A 14260-nucleotide genomic window follows, 5' to 3' on the forward strand; every position below is an offset into this window, starting at 1 on the left:
TTTGTGGATTTTCTCAGGTTTCCCTTCAACTGCAATATTTAAAACTCTCCAACCTTCCCTTGCAGAATACAGAATAGGATATAGAATTCTGGCCAAAGGCCAAGCGCTGGGACCTATGAGGTCGTTCAGTGCTGAAACTGAAACTGACGGTAAAAGGTTTGAAAGGTGTAACAGGAGGAAAATCGCAGTTGTACTATGAATCAATTGTTAGGAGAGGGTGGCCACTCAGATGGAAGAAAAAGAATAAGAACGGAGGTACAGTAAAGGGAATGAAAGGGGTTGCAGCTAGGGGCCGAAGAGACGCTGCAAAGAACCTTGGGTAATGCCTACATTGCACCGCATGAGGTGCACTGACGGCTCTACCCCGCTACGGACGTGTGAGAGAGAGAGAGAGAGAGAGAGAGAGAGAGACAGAGAGAGAGAGAGAGAGAGAGAGAGAGAGAGAGAGAGAGAGAGAGATACAGAAGGAGAAGGATTGCGGATATTTGGTACTAGTCAACTATATTTAGCCTGCAGCACTTACATGCTATTATACCCCTGCTTCGAACCCTACTTTCCCAGTAACGTTATATTAGGATGTAAAGAGAGAGAGAGAGAGAGAGAGAGAGAGAGAGAGAGAGAGAGAGAGAGAGAGAGAGAGTCAGGGTAGACGCCGTGGCACAGAACAATGCTATTCGACGACTTTTATATTCCACGAGAAAAACGTCGGCGAAGAACGTGTTGCATTAATACGACGTTAGCTAAAACTTTCTCCCTAATAAACTTTCCGTAAAACAATACCGGTACACAACACGTTGACAGCTTAAAAGTGGCAACTAGGGCGTGCTATAAGGACGGTAGTGCCACAGCCTGCCTCGGGATTTTCCACCTTGGTGACGACCAATTATGCTGTCGCTGCTTTAGCACATTCTCGGGTAAAAAAAAGAAATGTTCACGCGAGATGTAGATTGGGTTAATCGTGGATTCATGGAAGACATATCAAGTGAGCTAATTCTCAATACGTTATAATATACTGTATATCATTACCACCTGTCAAGTAAATACATCGCAAGGAAAAAATAACAAAATGGGAAATAACTATGGTGATGATGATGATGATATCACAAATTAATTTTGGAATTAGGTTGCAATTATCTCAAAAAATCCTGGAGGGATTGGTGCTCCCTCAACAACAATAAAAAATACACGCGCGCACACACACACACACACACACAAAAGATTCACACAGTATACTAAATAATAATAATAATAATAATAATAATAACAATAATAATAATAATTATTATTATTATTATTATTATTATTATTATTATTATTATTATTATTATTATTTGAATACGAAACACTGAACATGTTCCGTGTAAGTTATTGTTGACGAAACTGAAATCTCGACATGAAAAGGTCGGATCTGCTTCCATAAAGAGTCATAATCAAATAACAACATGAAATTACAATACGCGGGACAAGCTCCTAGATTTGTGTTACTGGGAACGTTACACACGTCATGGTTACCCGAAGTTACTGCATACACATTTGCAAAGACCCGAATCTAGGCTTTATTAAAAAAAAAGACAATTGAGAAGGAAGTGTCCAAAACCAGCTATAAGCCGAAAAGCAGACTCATGTATAAAAGAAATTCGGTATAATGTTGCACAATGGATAATACGAAGGGATGAGAGATGCCAGATTTACCAGAGTGAATAATTTATCTTTGTGATATTTATTGTAAGAATTTACGATGAGACAAGAAATTTACGATAAGCATGACGAAATTTACGGTGTTTTAAGAAATTTACGATAAGACTGAAGAAATTTACGATAAGACTGCCGAAATTTACCATGACACTAAAAATTTAGGATAAGACTGACGAAACTTACGATAAGACTGAAACATTTATTATAAGACTGACGAAATTTACAATGACTGAAGAAATTTAAGATGAGACAAGATATTTACGATAGGACTGAGGTAGTTTACGATAAGACCAAAGAAATTTACGATAAGAATTACGAAATTTACGATAAGACTGAAGAAATTTACGATAATACTAATGAAATTTACGATGAGAATTACGAAATTTACGATAATACTGAAGAAATTTACGACGAGACTGACGCAACTTACGATGAGACAGGAAATTTACGATAAGACTGAGGAAATTTACGACGAGACTGAGGAAATTTACGATAAGACTGAGGAAATTTACGACGAGACTGGCGGAGGACTAGCACAGAGAGTCTGCTACAAAAGCAGTGTGAGTGGGAGTCCAATAAGGAGAATTCAGGGCAGAATGATCAAAGGAAAGGATTTACCTTCAAGTCTGCTTGATGCAGCGGATACCGATTCAATCCGGTTGTGATTGCAGGAAGGAGGGAAGTGGGATAAAATGATGAAATGTGTGTGCTGAAGATATGAATTTAGACGAGGAGTGTAGGAGGAAAAAGCTAATTCATGTCATTATGGTTATTACGGATAATGACTGCCATTAATAGTATCAAAATTCTGAGCGAGTCCGAACGATGGACTGTGTGTAAAAAAGGACACAAGCGTCTCGATTAGAAATAACCAAAAAAAAAAAAAAATCTGAAATTAGATCATGAATTAAAATACAAAGAAATATGAATGCAGCCAAATTTCTTAACAGAAATACCTTCAGAAAACCTATATTATCAATAATAAAAATGACACCAATACCTTATGTCTGCACGTATTATTACAGGCCAAGCCGAACTGGTCATCTACTAACTGAAGCAGAATCCTCTGTGCAGAACAAAAGTTAAAAAATCAGTAAAGCTGGCCATCGAAATTAACACACGAACACAAAGGTTAAAAAAATAAGGCATTATCTTAAAATGGTTGCAGGAGGTTCCAGCCAAGTAGCGACAGGTATTTTATATAATCCTAAAAATATTGAACTCTTGACTAGCAATCAGATATTTAGATAATAAAAAGATCTGAATAGGTAGACGGAAACGAAGTGTAGTTGTTGAATGACAACGAAAATAAAAGCTTGAAGTCGTTGAGATGAAGTTTTTATGTAGCATATGTGAAGTACGACGACCGAATGGCTGAGAAATGTAGTTATACTTCGAAGTGATAAAAAGGTTATGAATGTGAAAGAATGCATAAGCTTTCTCTGAGATGGTTTGGTCGAAAACATACCACTATGGAAAGAGAAAATGAGAAGAAAATAATAAACCATACAATATATATATATAACTAAGAAATACAAAATAGGCAGACAGTTAAGTAAAATATATAAGATAAAAATTAAATTGACTTCACTATGGAATAGAATGGAATATAGAATTCGGCCAAAGGCCAAGTGCTGGGACCTATAGGGTCATTCAGCGCTGAAAGGAAAATTGAGAGTAAAAAAGTTTAAACGATGCAACAGGAGGAAAACCTCGCAGTTGCACTGTGTATATATGTGTGTGTGTGTGTGTGCGTGAAGATAAACCGGCCCATAAAACACTACTTGAACATTGCAACCATATATTCTGAGTACTTCCTTCTATGGCCCTGTTTACTAGTGAACAGGGGCACAGAAGGAAGTGCTCGAAATATATGGTTGCAACGTTCAAACAGTGTTTTATGGGCCTGATTATCTTCATATTATACTGTGGTACTACAGTAAAGACATTCATATATATATATATATATATATATATATATATATATATATATATATATATATATATATATATATATATATATATATATATATATATATATATATATATATATCCTGATGTTTCAGTGGTTACGTACCTCTCCATACCAGCAAGACAGTACTGACGTTCAGGTGGGTGCAGATAATTAAGACTGTTCACAAGAAAAGCCAAAGGACCTTTACTAACTTACTTACTTACTATTTTGTTAACTGTAGTGGGTCGCAGCCAGAATGCGCCACGGAAACTAGAATTTGAATGTAAAATTTATGCCAAATGCCAAGTTCTGTGATCTTTGAGGTCATTCAGGGCAGAAAGGGAAATTGATAGCAAAAAGGTTTTGCAAGTGTAACAAGAGGAAAACTTCTTAGTTGCACTATCAAACATTGCAGCTAGGGGTCGAAAGGAAGCTGCAAAGACCCTTAAGTAATGCCTACAGTGCACCACGTGAGGTGCACTGATGGCACTACTTCTACGGGGAATGGGCCATGGGACTACCAGGTAACTTCACTCCCTTTGGAGGGTAAAAAAGTACACCTTGAAGACAGACTGTATATATATATATATATATATATATATATATATATATATATATATATATATATATATATATATATATTATACTGTATATATATAATACACAAATTTTTATGATATATACATATGCATACATACATGTATATATATTTGTGTCTGTGTGTGCACTGATAACTAGCCTATACCACTAAATGAATAGCCCAGCACAGATACAGCATCAAATAGGCTAAAACAAGGTAGGTATCACGATCAATACCTTCTGATACTCACAGACACAGAGCTGTCAGGCCTCTATTTCTCTCCCCACCCCACCCCCCACCACCCCCTTCCCACATCAATGAAGAGCGTATCTGCTTGTCCCACTGCAGTGTCTTTCCTACCCCCATCTTATTCCATACACCACCATCCAACTTCCATTCCGAAGGAAGGGGAAATTATTTTAAGCAATAGTCTGGTTGATGATGTCATCATCGCTCCCGCCCCAATTCAACGCTCAGACATAACCTGGCTGTCATAGAACGGTATTGTGATGCTATCGGAAATTATCACTCTCTCTCTCTCTCTCTCTCTCTCTCTCTCTCTCTCTCTCTCTCTGTGTGTGTGTGTGTGTGTGTGTAGTTTCGTTGTTTGAATGAAAGCGCTACACAAGTCATACCCTTTCGAGATAAACGGGGCACTGGTGTTTGTGTACATATACATGTGTATGTATGTGTATATATACATATATACACTCATATATATATATATATATATATATATATATATATATATATATATATATATATATATATATAGTGTATGCACGTATATAATTAAGTAAAAGCTTAAACTGCACCAAAGAGCAATACTAGGATTTAGGTATTCTCTTCATAACTTCTGCCATCTTTCACATAATATCTTAATTTTCCTCCCAAAAAACTAAGAAAGAAGTCATAACATAAATGTCAACGCCAGCCTCCAAAGCGGCGTCCTGCGTTATGCATTACGATGGCTGGGGGAGGGGGGGAATAACTCCCCGTTTCCTGTTGAACACTGATTTTCATAACAGGGCATTCTTATGGTAATGACTGATTGGTTGACGTTCCTAGAGTCACATAAACTATGGTCATGGATTCCATACCAGGGAAATATTGAACCATGTGGTGTGTTTTTTATATTTTCTGACGGGAAATTAGTAAAAATATTTCCCCCATAATTAAAATCAGTTGACAGCAAGTTCTGATACATATGTATTACAATCTATCAAAAAACAAAGCCTTATTTTAATTATATTAATCACTCGCGCAATGGGAGGTTCTTTGCGTGTTGCCCTAATGAACGTACGAATTCACTTTAAATGCTTCGTAGTCTTTTAATAATAATAAAAAAAGCATTTTCTAAACAACTCTTACTAACTCTTGGGAATTTTCATTCGAGAAAAAAGAAAAAAAGCCTAACAACACTCCTGAAAGGACCGAATTTGGTTTGAGTTCTCACACCCGTCTCTCTCCTCACCATATATAATCTATTTAATGGCGTCGTAAGAACAGTGGTCATCCACCTCGACCCCTGACAGCCGTGAAATTGGAAGCGTTACAGTAACTGCTTGCAAGCCTCTTAATAAGTTTAAAGAAACCATGAAATTACAGACTTACATTCGATCTGTGTCAAGTTCAGCATTAAAAGGTCGACAGTTCCTCATTCTTCACTCCCGACATTAAGTAACAAGAAGAAAAATAAAATTACTATGTGCCCCAAAAAGTGGTGTTTCCTAGCGGTAAATTACGATGGGGTGGAGGGTGGAGAGTGGGGGAGGGGTAACGGCCACTTGGTTTTTGGAGTAGTTTCTCGTGTTCAGTGCGCCATGGGGCAATGTTCGCACACACTCCCAGCCCACTGAGTTATAGAATGTGCTTCGAGCTGGTGTCGGCAAAATACAATAATTTTTCAATATAACTACAATTTACGTTCATAGCTGAGTCTGTTTCAAAACCGTCTCAGAACGTGTACGCTGCCATTAATGCACGACTTTTATTATGATCAACGTTTAACTATTAAGCATTAAGAAAAAATTCTGACGGATTTTGCTTTGGTATATTATTTACGTCTCCCTATTTACAAATGCCACGTAAAATTCCACGGAGCAAAAGCCCAGGCCGGCAAAAGGTCAGAATTCTCTAACAACCATCTCCTCACACTTGACTTGTTAGAGACTTGGTCATGCTATATATAATGCAGTCGTGTGCTGAAGAGACGTTGTGGATGTATGTTAGGGGGCATAAATTGGGTGACAACTGTCTGATGGAGCTGCAGTATACAATATATATATATATATATATATATATATATATATATATATATATATATATATATATATATATATATATATATATATATATATATAGAGAGAGAGAGAGAGAGAGAGAGAGAGAGAGAGAGAGAGAGAGAGAGAGAGAGAGAGAATCTTTCAAATTATATTTATCCCGATAAGATATTCTTAGGACGTGTCGTATGCTAGGCATGTGGCCCAACAGACCAGAGATAAAATCATATTGTCATGCGTCGCTGATATTTCATATCTTAAATATCGTTTCTGAAACAATATCCTTGGTCCTAAATACAAGAAAATTGTGCAAACAAACATTTGTTCTGTATTCCCAAAATGGGATTATAAAATTCTTAAATTTCTGCTTGTGTATTTTGCCTAACAGTATTTTAGGTTATTCTCTGGTGGCTGGACAGACTTGGCTCTTCTCGCGGTTTGAGCCTATTTGTCGAGAACACGACATGAAGTCAGAGATAATGTGACACTCGTGAAAAGTGGACAAACGATGTTGACTCCCTCGAGCTCTCTGATGACCTCTGTTTAATGAACTAAATCACTTAAGCCTTGATATAAATTTTGTGTCTCATCATATCTATGGACTTTCACACATCCGTGACTGAGTAATGTATAAAATGCACAATAGCAGATTTTCAATGACAAGTGTAAGCCCAAACATTGGTTGATGTAAATAACGGGCTTGCCATATTAAGACAGATACAGATTTCTGACATAGTGGTTAAACATAATGTTAGTGGAACATGTCAAAAATCGACCATTCTTGCCTTGTTTAATAATGTGTAGGATAAGAGAATTTCCAAACAAAGAGTGCCTCTTACTCCTATAGACTAGTCTAGGCCTAACCTTCATGACACTGGGTTGCCACAAAGTCCAATGTTGATCAGAGTATCCAAAAAGAAATAATGAAGGGCAGTTATAACAGTAAGTTAACCTAATTTTACCAACTTAAAGTTAAGCTAAGCTAAAAAAAAAAAAAAAAAAAAATAGGCCAGCATACTGGTGTGATTAAGTTCAAATCTCACTGGCTTGGTGCATTCTGGCTTATCAGCTTCAACCTTACTTATGCATATATCACCAGTAAGTCCTTGTTTATACGTGGTGGATTTATATGGCTTAACTTAATACGCAGAATTTAAACAAAAAAACTATTATATTCTCTATTCAGGAACTTTATCCTATTAAACGATTTTTTTTTATCAAGGTGAATATTTCAAAGAAAATCTCTATAGCCCTGACATTAATATCTGTCCTATCCAACATCAGGACCGATATCCTTTGCAGAGATTTAGATACATTTAAAAAAAAAATTGGACTTTGCTTCTGGGAAATTATACACACTGTAAATAAACGTGTACAGAAAGCATGTTCATCTAGCCTATTGTGCTTAAGTTACATTTTGCTTAATTCATTACTGTACTTCCAAATTCTTGATTCTGGCAATTTTTTTTTATTTCCTGAAATTTTCCCACTTGCAGTCTTATCTTACTACAGTAACTGCTTAAAGCCGGAGAAAATGTATTCATATGTTGACAAAGATAGCACCTTCTTGCATAGTATGGTCTTGCTGGGACCTGGCCCTGCACTTATCTAACTGTTAGATAATTCATCTGTATTTATAAAAAGGAATTTTAAGTTCTTAATAATTCCAATGATAATAAACTTTCTGATTATATTCTGTGAAAAATGCTCTTGCAATTTAGATCTACTAATGCCGCCCTGCATAAACATATTAAATTGAGATTTTACCTTTTGCACAGCCTATGATATTTTCCATTAATTATAAAACTTTTTGTAGTTTGACAATACACCACCTACAGTACACTAAGTCTTGTATCATATACTATTTTTTCATATGATGGGCATAACAACACTAATTGAAATAGCTGTCCTATAGCCTAGGCATAGGCCATGGTCATACCCCTCTTCAGGCTTAGTTTATAGACTATTACCAGTTTCAGTACAATAGCCCTGCCCATTCATTTTAGCTTAACTGATGTTATACTGAAAACACCTGTTGTAGGCTGACCATGCTTACACTTATCTATGATCACTATATCCTCTCCTTGGTTAATATATGATAAAATTAATTATTGCCTTCAACAAAATCAGTGAAACGAATGGTAGTAATGGTAATATTTATTGAAATAAAAGCAAAACTACCACCATTCATTCATTGGCATTACTAAATTTGGTGCAGGAGAAAAATTAATCTTTTATATATATATTAAAAGAGCAGTGATCATTGATATGTGTAAACTACGCTAGCCTACAATAGTAATTTTCAATATACTGTAACATATTATTTATCCTAAAATAAAATATGAAACTGAACAACTGCTCTGGCAACCATGTCCAAATTGCTATAAACTTTTCCTTCCAAGTCCCCTCTTTCCTGGGGATTATTTTCCAACCAACAGATTTCCACCCTTCCTGGACATTCCAACTATATATTTAATATGTGAACATGTCAAGGTGTTATGTTCAAAGAACACTGTATACTTAAAAATGGATAATAAAACTTTCAAGAGGAAACAAACCAAATTCGGAGTTAAAATAAAGAGTTTATATAAAGTTTGTGGGAGATTTTAACTGGAACAAAATAAATCTTAGTGTGAAACAAAATTTTCAAGGGAAACAAAGAAATGTCAAATAATTCTACCCTACTTGAAGATTTACATGTGAGATATCACCTTCATCAAATGCAAAAAAACCAACATTGTGACAAAAAAATATAGAAAAAGCCACCAATCAACTTGCAGCTCTTGCTAGGCAACACATCCTGGAGCCTAGTTGGGATTTTTGAAAACCGGGCATTAGCACTAATGCCTATTTCTAATAACAACTATATTGCATAAAGGCAAGACCTAAAATAAAACGTTAGGATATGCAACAATGTACCTTCTAAGATAGGACCAGGGGGATCCAAGTCACCAGGCAAGGGTCCTGATGTCCTTGGTTAGGTTAGGTTATGATATATTTCTGTACTGTACTTTATAGTTTACAGCGTGCACGGTCAGGTTAGGTTGGGGGATCCAGTCAGGTAGGATCTTGCATCCTATGTTAGGTTAGGATGTATCCCTCTAATTGTCCTTAACAATTCTTTGGATCTGACAATTTGTTTTGGGACTGTTAGTCTACCAATTAGGGTATACACATGGACCACATATTTCTCTTAAGCGATTTTCTTATAATCTATATGATTCTTACCATTCCTCTAACAACAGTTCGCTCATTTGGTTTTTGTTACTCAAAAGCCCTTTTTCCACACTGAGGTTTTCTAACGATTAGTAGATATAGGGGTACGGTTGAAAGATGAGAGGGTTCTGTACAAATGGGTTCTGTACAAATAACATGAAAACTCCATAAAACATATGATAAAGACTCTCAAAAATGTATGGTTCAAGTCTTTGGCAAGAAATTATGACAAAACGAAGTCACAAACGCTCAAAGCACACATTAAAACATTGGAAAATGGTATTTTCTGGTCCGAAATGTGATAGTGGCATAAAGTAAAATTTTACCATTAAGGTTAGAGGCTTATCATACCATAATCGCTGACAGTAAAGTTCCTGGTCAAACTTTAGTAGAAATAATTATTGGTGTCAACTCTACGCAGGGCAGCTTAAGCCTTCATTGTAAGTATTGTTTGTATGGTACTTGAGACTAGGTTTATCACTCCATTATCCTACGAACACAGGCCTAGTCTGAAGTTGGGCTAGTCTAAAGTAGGCCTAGCCAGAGTCTAGACCTACTTTAGACTAGGCCTATGTTCATAGGATAAAAGAATGATAGGCCTAGTCTAAAGTAGGCTGGGTAAAAATGACCATACAAACAATTTCTGCAATGAAGGCTTAAGCTGCCCTGCATAGAGGTGACACCAATAATTATTTCTAAGATATGAACATACCTGTGATGAATGGTTGCTCTATATGATATCAAGTACCAAGCCTGTTTGTAATTGGAGATCTGGCCTGCTCTGACTATACTGCATGTATATACGAAGACTGATGCTCGAGATTAATAATAAATGCTTTTGAAACAACCCGTTACTAAAAAATGCCTTATTAATTCTACCTGGGGCACAACGCAGATCTAACAGACCTCTAGGCTAGGCCTAAACTGATTTTACTTCGAAATTACCTATGTCATGAGGTACTGTAACCATACAAATGTCATTCACACTATTTCTAATCATATTCAAGTGAAATTTATTTCACACAACACCAAGTCTGTTCCCAAAACATGAATAAATGTCAAATACCTCCATGAAAGACGATTTATTTTGGCAGCCATGTTTGGTGTCATGTAATGTAGCTGCCCAAGTCTGCTGTAATTTTAAGGGCTGCCAGAGAGCATGAACCCGTGCTGGTACAAGGCCCGTTTAATTTAGAAACGCTACGAAATTCACCAGTCACCGCTTGACAAGTCACGCCACTTTCTCAAGTTTTAGTTAATGGAATATGGTAATGGCAGTGGTGCCACGTCTCTGTATCTCTGTGAGGAGCCAAAGTCCGCACTGGTACAGAAAAGCTGGACATTCTGTGAATATTCTTGATATATACAAAACTAATTTTTGTTTCAATGACCATGTGTACGTAATATTCAGTAAATTCGATATTTGATTTCATTTATATTACTTTCAGAATTGGTTTTCGAATTCACGTCCTGTTTCTATGTTCTGAAACACGGAATTACAATCCTTTCCAAGGCAATTTTTGAAAGAAGTTTCTTAAACCAACGAGGTAGGCAAACGTTTGATATTTATATTTCCAAGATTGTTATTATCTATAAGATTAACGAATTGTTCGTTTTTAGAATCGGTGAAAATATGTAAATGTGTAACTTGACAAGTTTTTATTCCTGAAAATACGATTTAAAAATCTAGTACTACATCTGCTCCTCTTGCTTGCTGAGTGCTGAGTGCAGGTCTCAACTCCCTTAACATTGTATACCACAGGCACACGTTGACAGTTGGTCTTTCAAGTAACCATATCGACTTAAGCTTCCTGCTCCTATTTAGCTCGCTCCATAATAATTTGAACATCAAGCAATAATAGTAACTGGGATTTAGATCATGATCATTCAACAACTTTTTTTTTTTATTCTTTTAGAAAACCTTTCAATAAATATTTATCAGGAAGTTACTGTATGCAAGCGTACATTTGAACTCGAATTTCTGACCTACGACGATCATACTTAAATCCAAACTCTTCAACACCCCATAACCATGAATGTATTTTCCCTTACAAGTATTCATTTTCCCATCGTTAAATCTAGCAAGGCCATCTGTAAGGCACAAGTACAAAATATGTCAAGGTACCTTGATAACTGTCAATAATATCGTCATGCCAAAAGATACCAAAGCTGGAGGCTTTAGTTATTATCATGAATAGCCCTTGATAACGTTTTGATTTTCACTTATTTCACGAAAATTCACTATAAAAGGATTAGTCACACTGATGACTAAAGAATGGCCGTTTTTTATTTTTCCTTTTGATGATATCATTTACAACAAAAATCAAGATTTTATAGAAGAAAAGGCACGTGAACAAGTATATTACACACAGACATTCAAGCCCTCCAAATCATGTTCCTAGAGCAAGAACCAACAATATTGCATTGCCAACCTCGACGCCTTATCGTTAAATTTCTCTTAAGCAATTAGAGATCGAATCCCAAGAATTAAGCAAAAAACAGGATTATTAACAATGTAACTTCTCAAAGAATGTGGAGTTATGAAATTATAATATTACAAACTAATGTAATTGCGCTTAGAAATAATCATTGCACTGTGTGACTTATCGAAATCTCCTTGAATTCATAGCTTGTAATTAATATTTTTCTATCGAGAGTTCACTAAGAGGTAATAGATATGACTGACAGAATAACTGAACAAGGTTTTGGAAGAGTTAGAGGTCAGAAGATTTGAGCAAATTCAAGGATGTGAAATAACCCAACCCCTTCCAAAAGACCAGAGACCTTTAAATTTCAGGTCATTGAATGACCTGTGACCTTGGACAATAAATGAATTGATAAGAATATTTTGGCAAAAGTAATAATTACCAACCCTTAAGGTACCCTTAAATTTTAGGCCATTAAATGACCTGTGACCTTGAAAAATCCATGAATAGACAAAAATACTTTTGCAAATAATTACCAACCTAAAGAATAAGATGATCATGGCATTTAAATTGACCGGTGATCTCGAAAAACAGGCAAAGATGAAGATAATTCATGAAAATAATTAGAGCCCAAGGTCCATAAATACTATTTTTTACCATATTGAAGAAAAATGTAAATGTTGGTTGAACTGGGACCTTAAAACATATGTTGAAGAGAGAGAGAGAGAGAGAGAGAGAGAGAGAACTGGGGGAAAAAAGTCACCATCATCTAATATATCGAACTATCAAGTTTCATCAATTAAAAAAAAAATGAAATGTTGGCCCTTAAATCGACCATGGACCTTGATAAATAGGTCGAGGCCAAAAATACCTAAAACAGCACCCCTTGGCACATAGCATCAAATTCTGAAGACCAGGTACATCTCGTTATCACACTTTATGAAAATATAACGAAAAAATCTAAAGTTTTAGTCTCAGCTGACCTGTGAAAAAAGACCGAGGTAAAAAAGTAATTTTGAAAATAACCATTAACCTCAAAAATGCCTTTCATTTGCATAACGAATGATTTGAATTTTCCAGAAATATCAAAAATTATAGCAGAATCTGAGCCTAAAGGCAACACGACACCGAACTAGCAATTTCATCGTCATTCTCCTAGCCAGAGACACAGGATCCCAAGTTATAATAATCCTAATGAGGATGGCCTACCCAGCCCTCACGGTAGTGGTGGAGGTAGTAACAGTACCGATAATAAGGTTTCTCATTATAACAGAACCGATGGATCTTCGGCTCTCCCTTACGGGAGAAGCAGCACTGGTTCCTCGTCTAACTTTAGCTGGTAAGACACCAGCAGTTTCTTTAGTATATATTTATATTATCTCACAACTAAACTTTTCCCCAAGTTAACCAATAACTGATTGATTTGGCTCTGTAAACTAGCGTCGCAAATCAGCCACAATTAGCGACAGGACTGAGGGAAAGTTAGGTAGAACTTGCACGATGTCATTGCGTCGAACAACCGCTGCCTCGACTGTGCGCAAACGTAAAAGATTTATCGGGTACTTTGCGCAAAGATCGCTGACACGATGATTAACAGACGACAGAAAACGAGATTATTTGACGCTGCCATTCGGTGACAGTCGATTTCTTTCTCTGCAAAAGAGGGAATTCGAGAAAAATTGCAAGAATGTGACGTTGTTGTCAGGCAGTACGTAAGAGCTTTGTATCTGTTACTAGTTAGCGTGTGTTTTCGCGAGTGTGAGCGCGTTCACATTAGCTCGCGGGAGTGACAAGTGTGAAATTATCACAACGAGACCTCTAGCGGTAACTTTATGATGAGACACCCTCCCCCTTAATTAACCAATCAACGATTATTGGCGTTCTGTCAGGATATCAGTTTCTACCGTGATTCATCGCCTCCGTTGTAATTAGAATCTGCGTGTCTACCTCAAGTTAGTTGCTGGAGTTTTAACTCTCGCTCACATGGTTTTCTAGCTAATTAACACACCATAAAAAGCACGCACGAGGCACTTTATATAATTCTTCAGAAAACTTATGCAATTTTATGTCAATTATATTATTTTTTCTCTCTTTTGCGAGTGGAGGG

At 36.3% G+C, this 14260-nt stretch overlaps 1 protein-coding gene across 8 annotated transcripts in view; it reads right to left on the reverse strand.

Annotated features, from left to right (window-relative positions):
* Positions 1–14260, reverse strand: part of LOC136825712 (galanin receptor 2a-like) — a 513143-nt gene that overhangs the window by 348114 nt on the left and 150769 nt on the right. For 2 of the 8 annotated variants that reach the window (XM_067082473.1, XM_067082472.1), the window contains exon 1: positions 10794–11056. The exons of 4 other annotated variants lie outside the window; for them this stretch is intronic. In XM_067082473.1, the coding sequence (XP_066938574.1) occupies positions 10794–10837 (44 nt within the window). In that variant the 5' untranslated portion in view covers positions 10838–11056. Of the gene's footprint in view, positions 1–10793; positions 11057–14260 lie in introns of those variants that run through there. 2 more of the 8 variants (XM_067082479.1, XM_067082475.1) reach the window with 2 other exon arrangements.

This window comes from Macrobrachium rosenbergii, chromosome 39 (assembly GCF_040412425.1).
Source record: "Macrobrachium rosenbergii isolate ZJJX-2024 chromosome 39, ASM4041242v1, whole genome shotgun sequence".
Taxonomy (NCBI): domain Eukaryota; kingdom Metazoa; phylum Arthropoda; class Malacostraca; order Decapoda; family Palaemonidae; genus Macrobrachium; species Macrobrachium rosenbergii.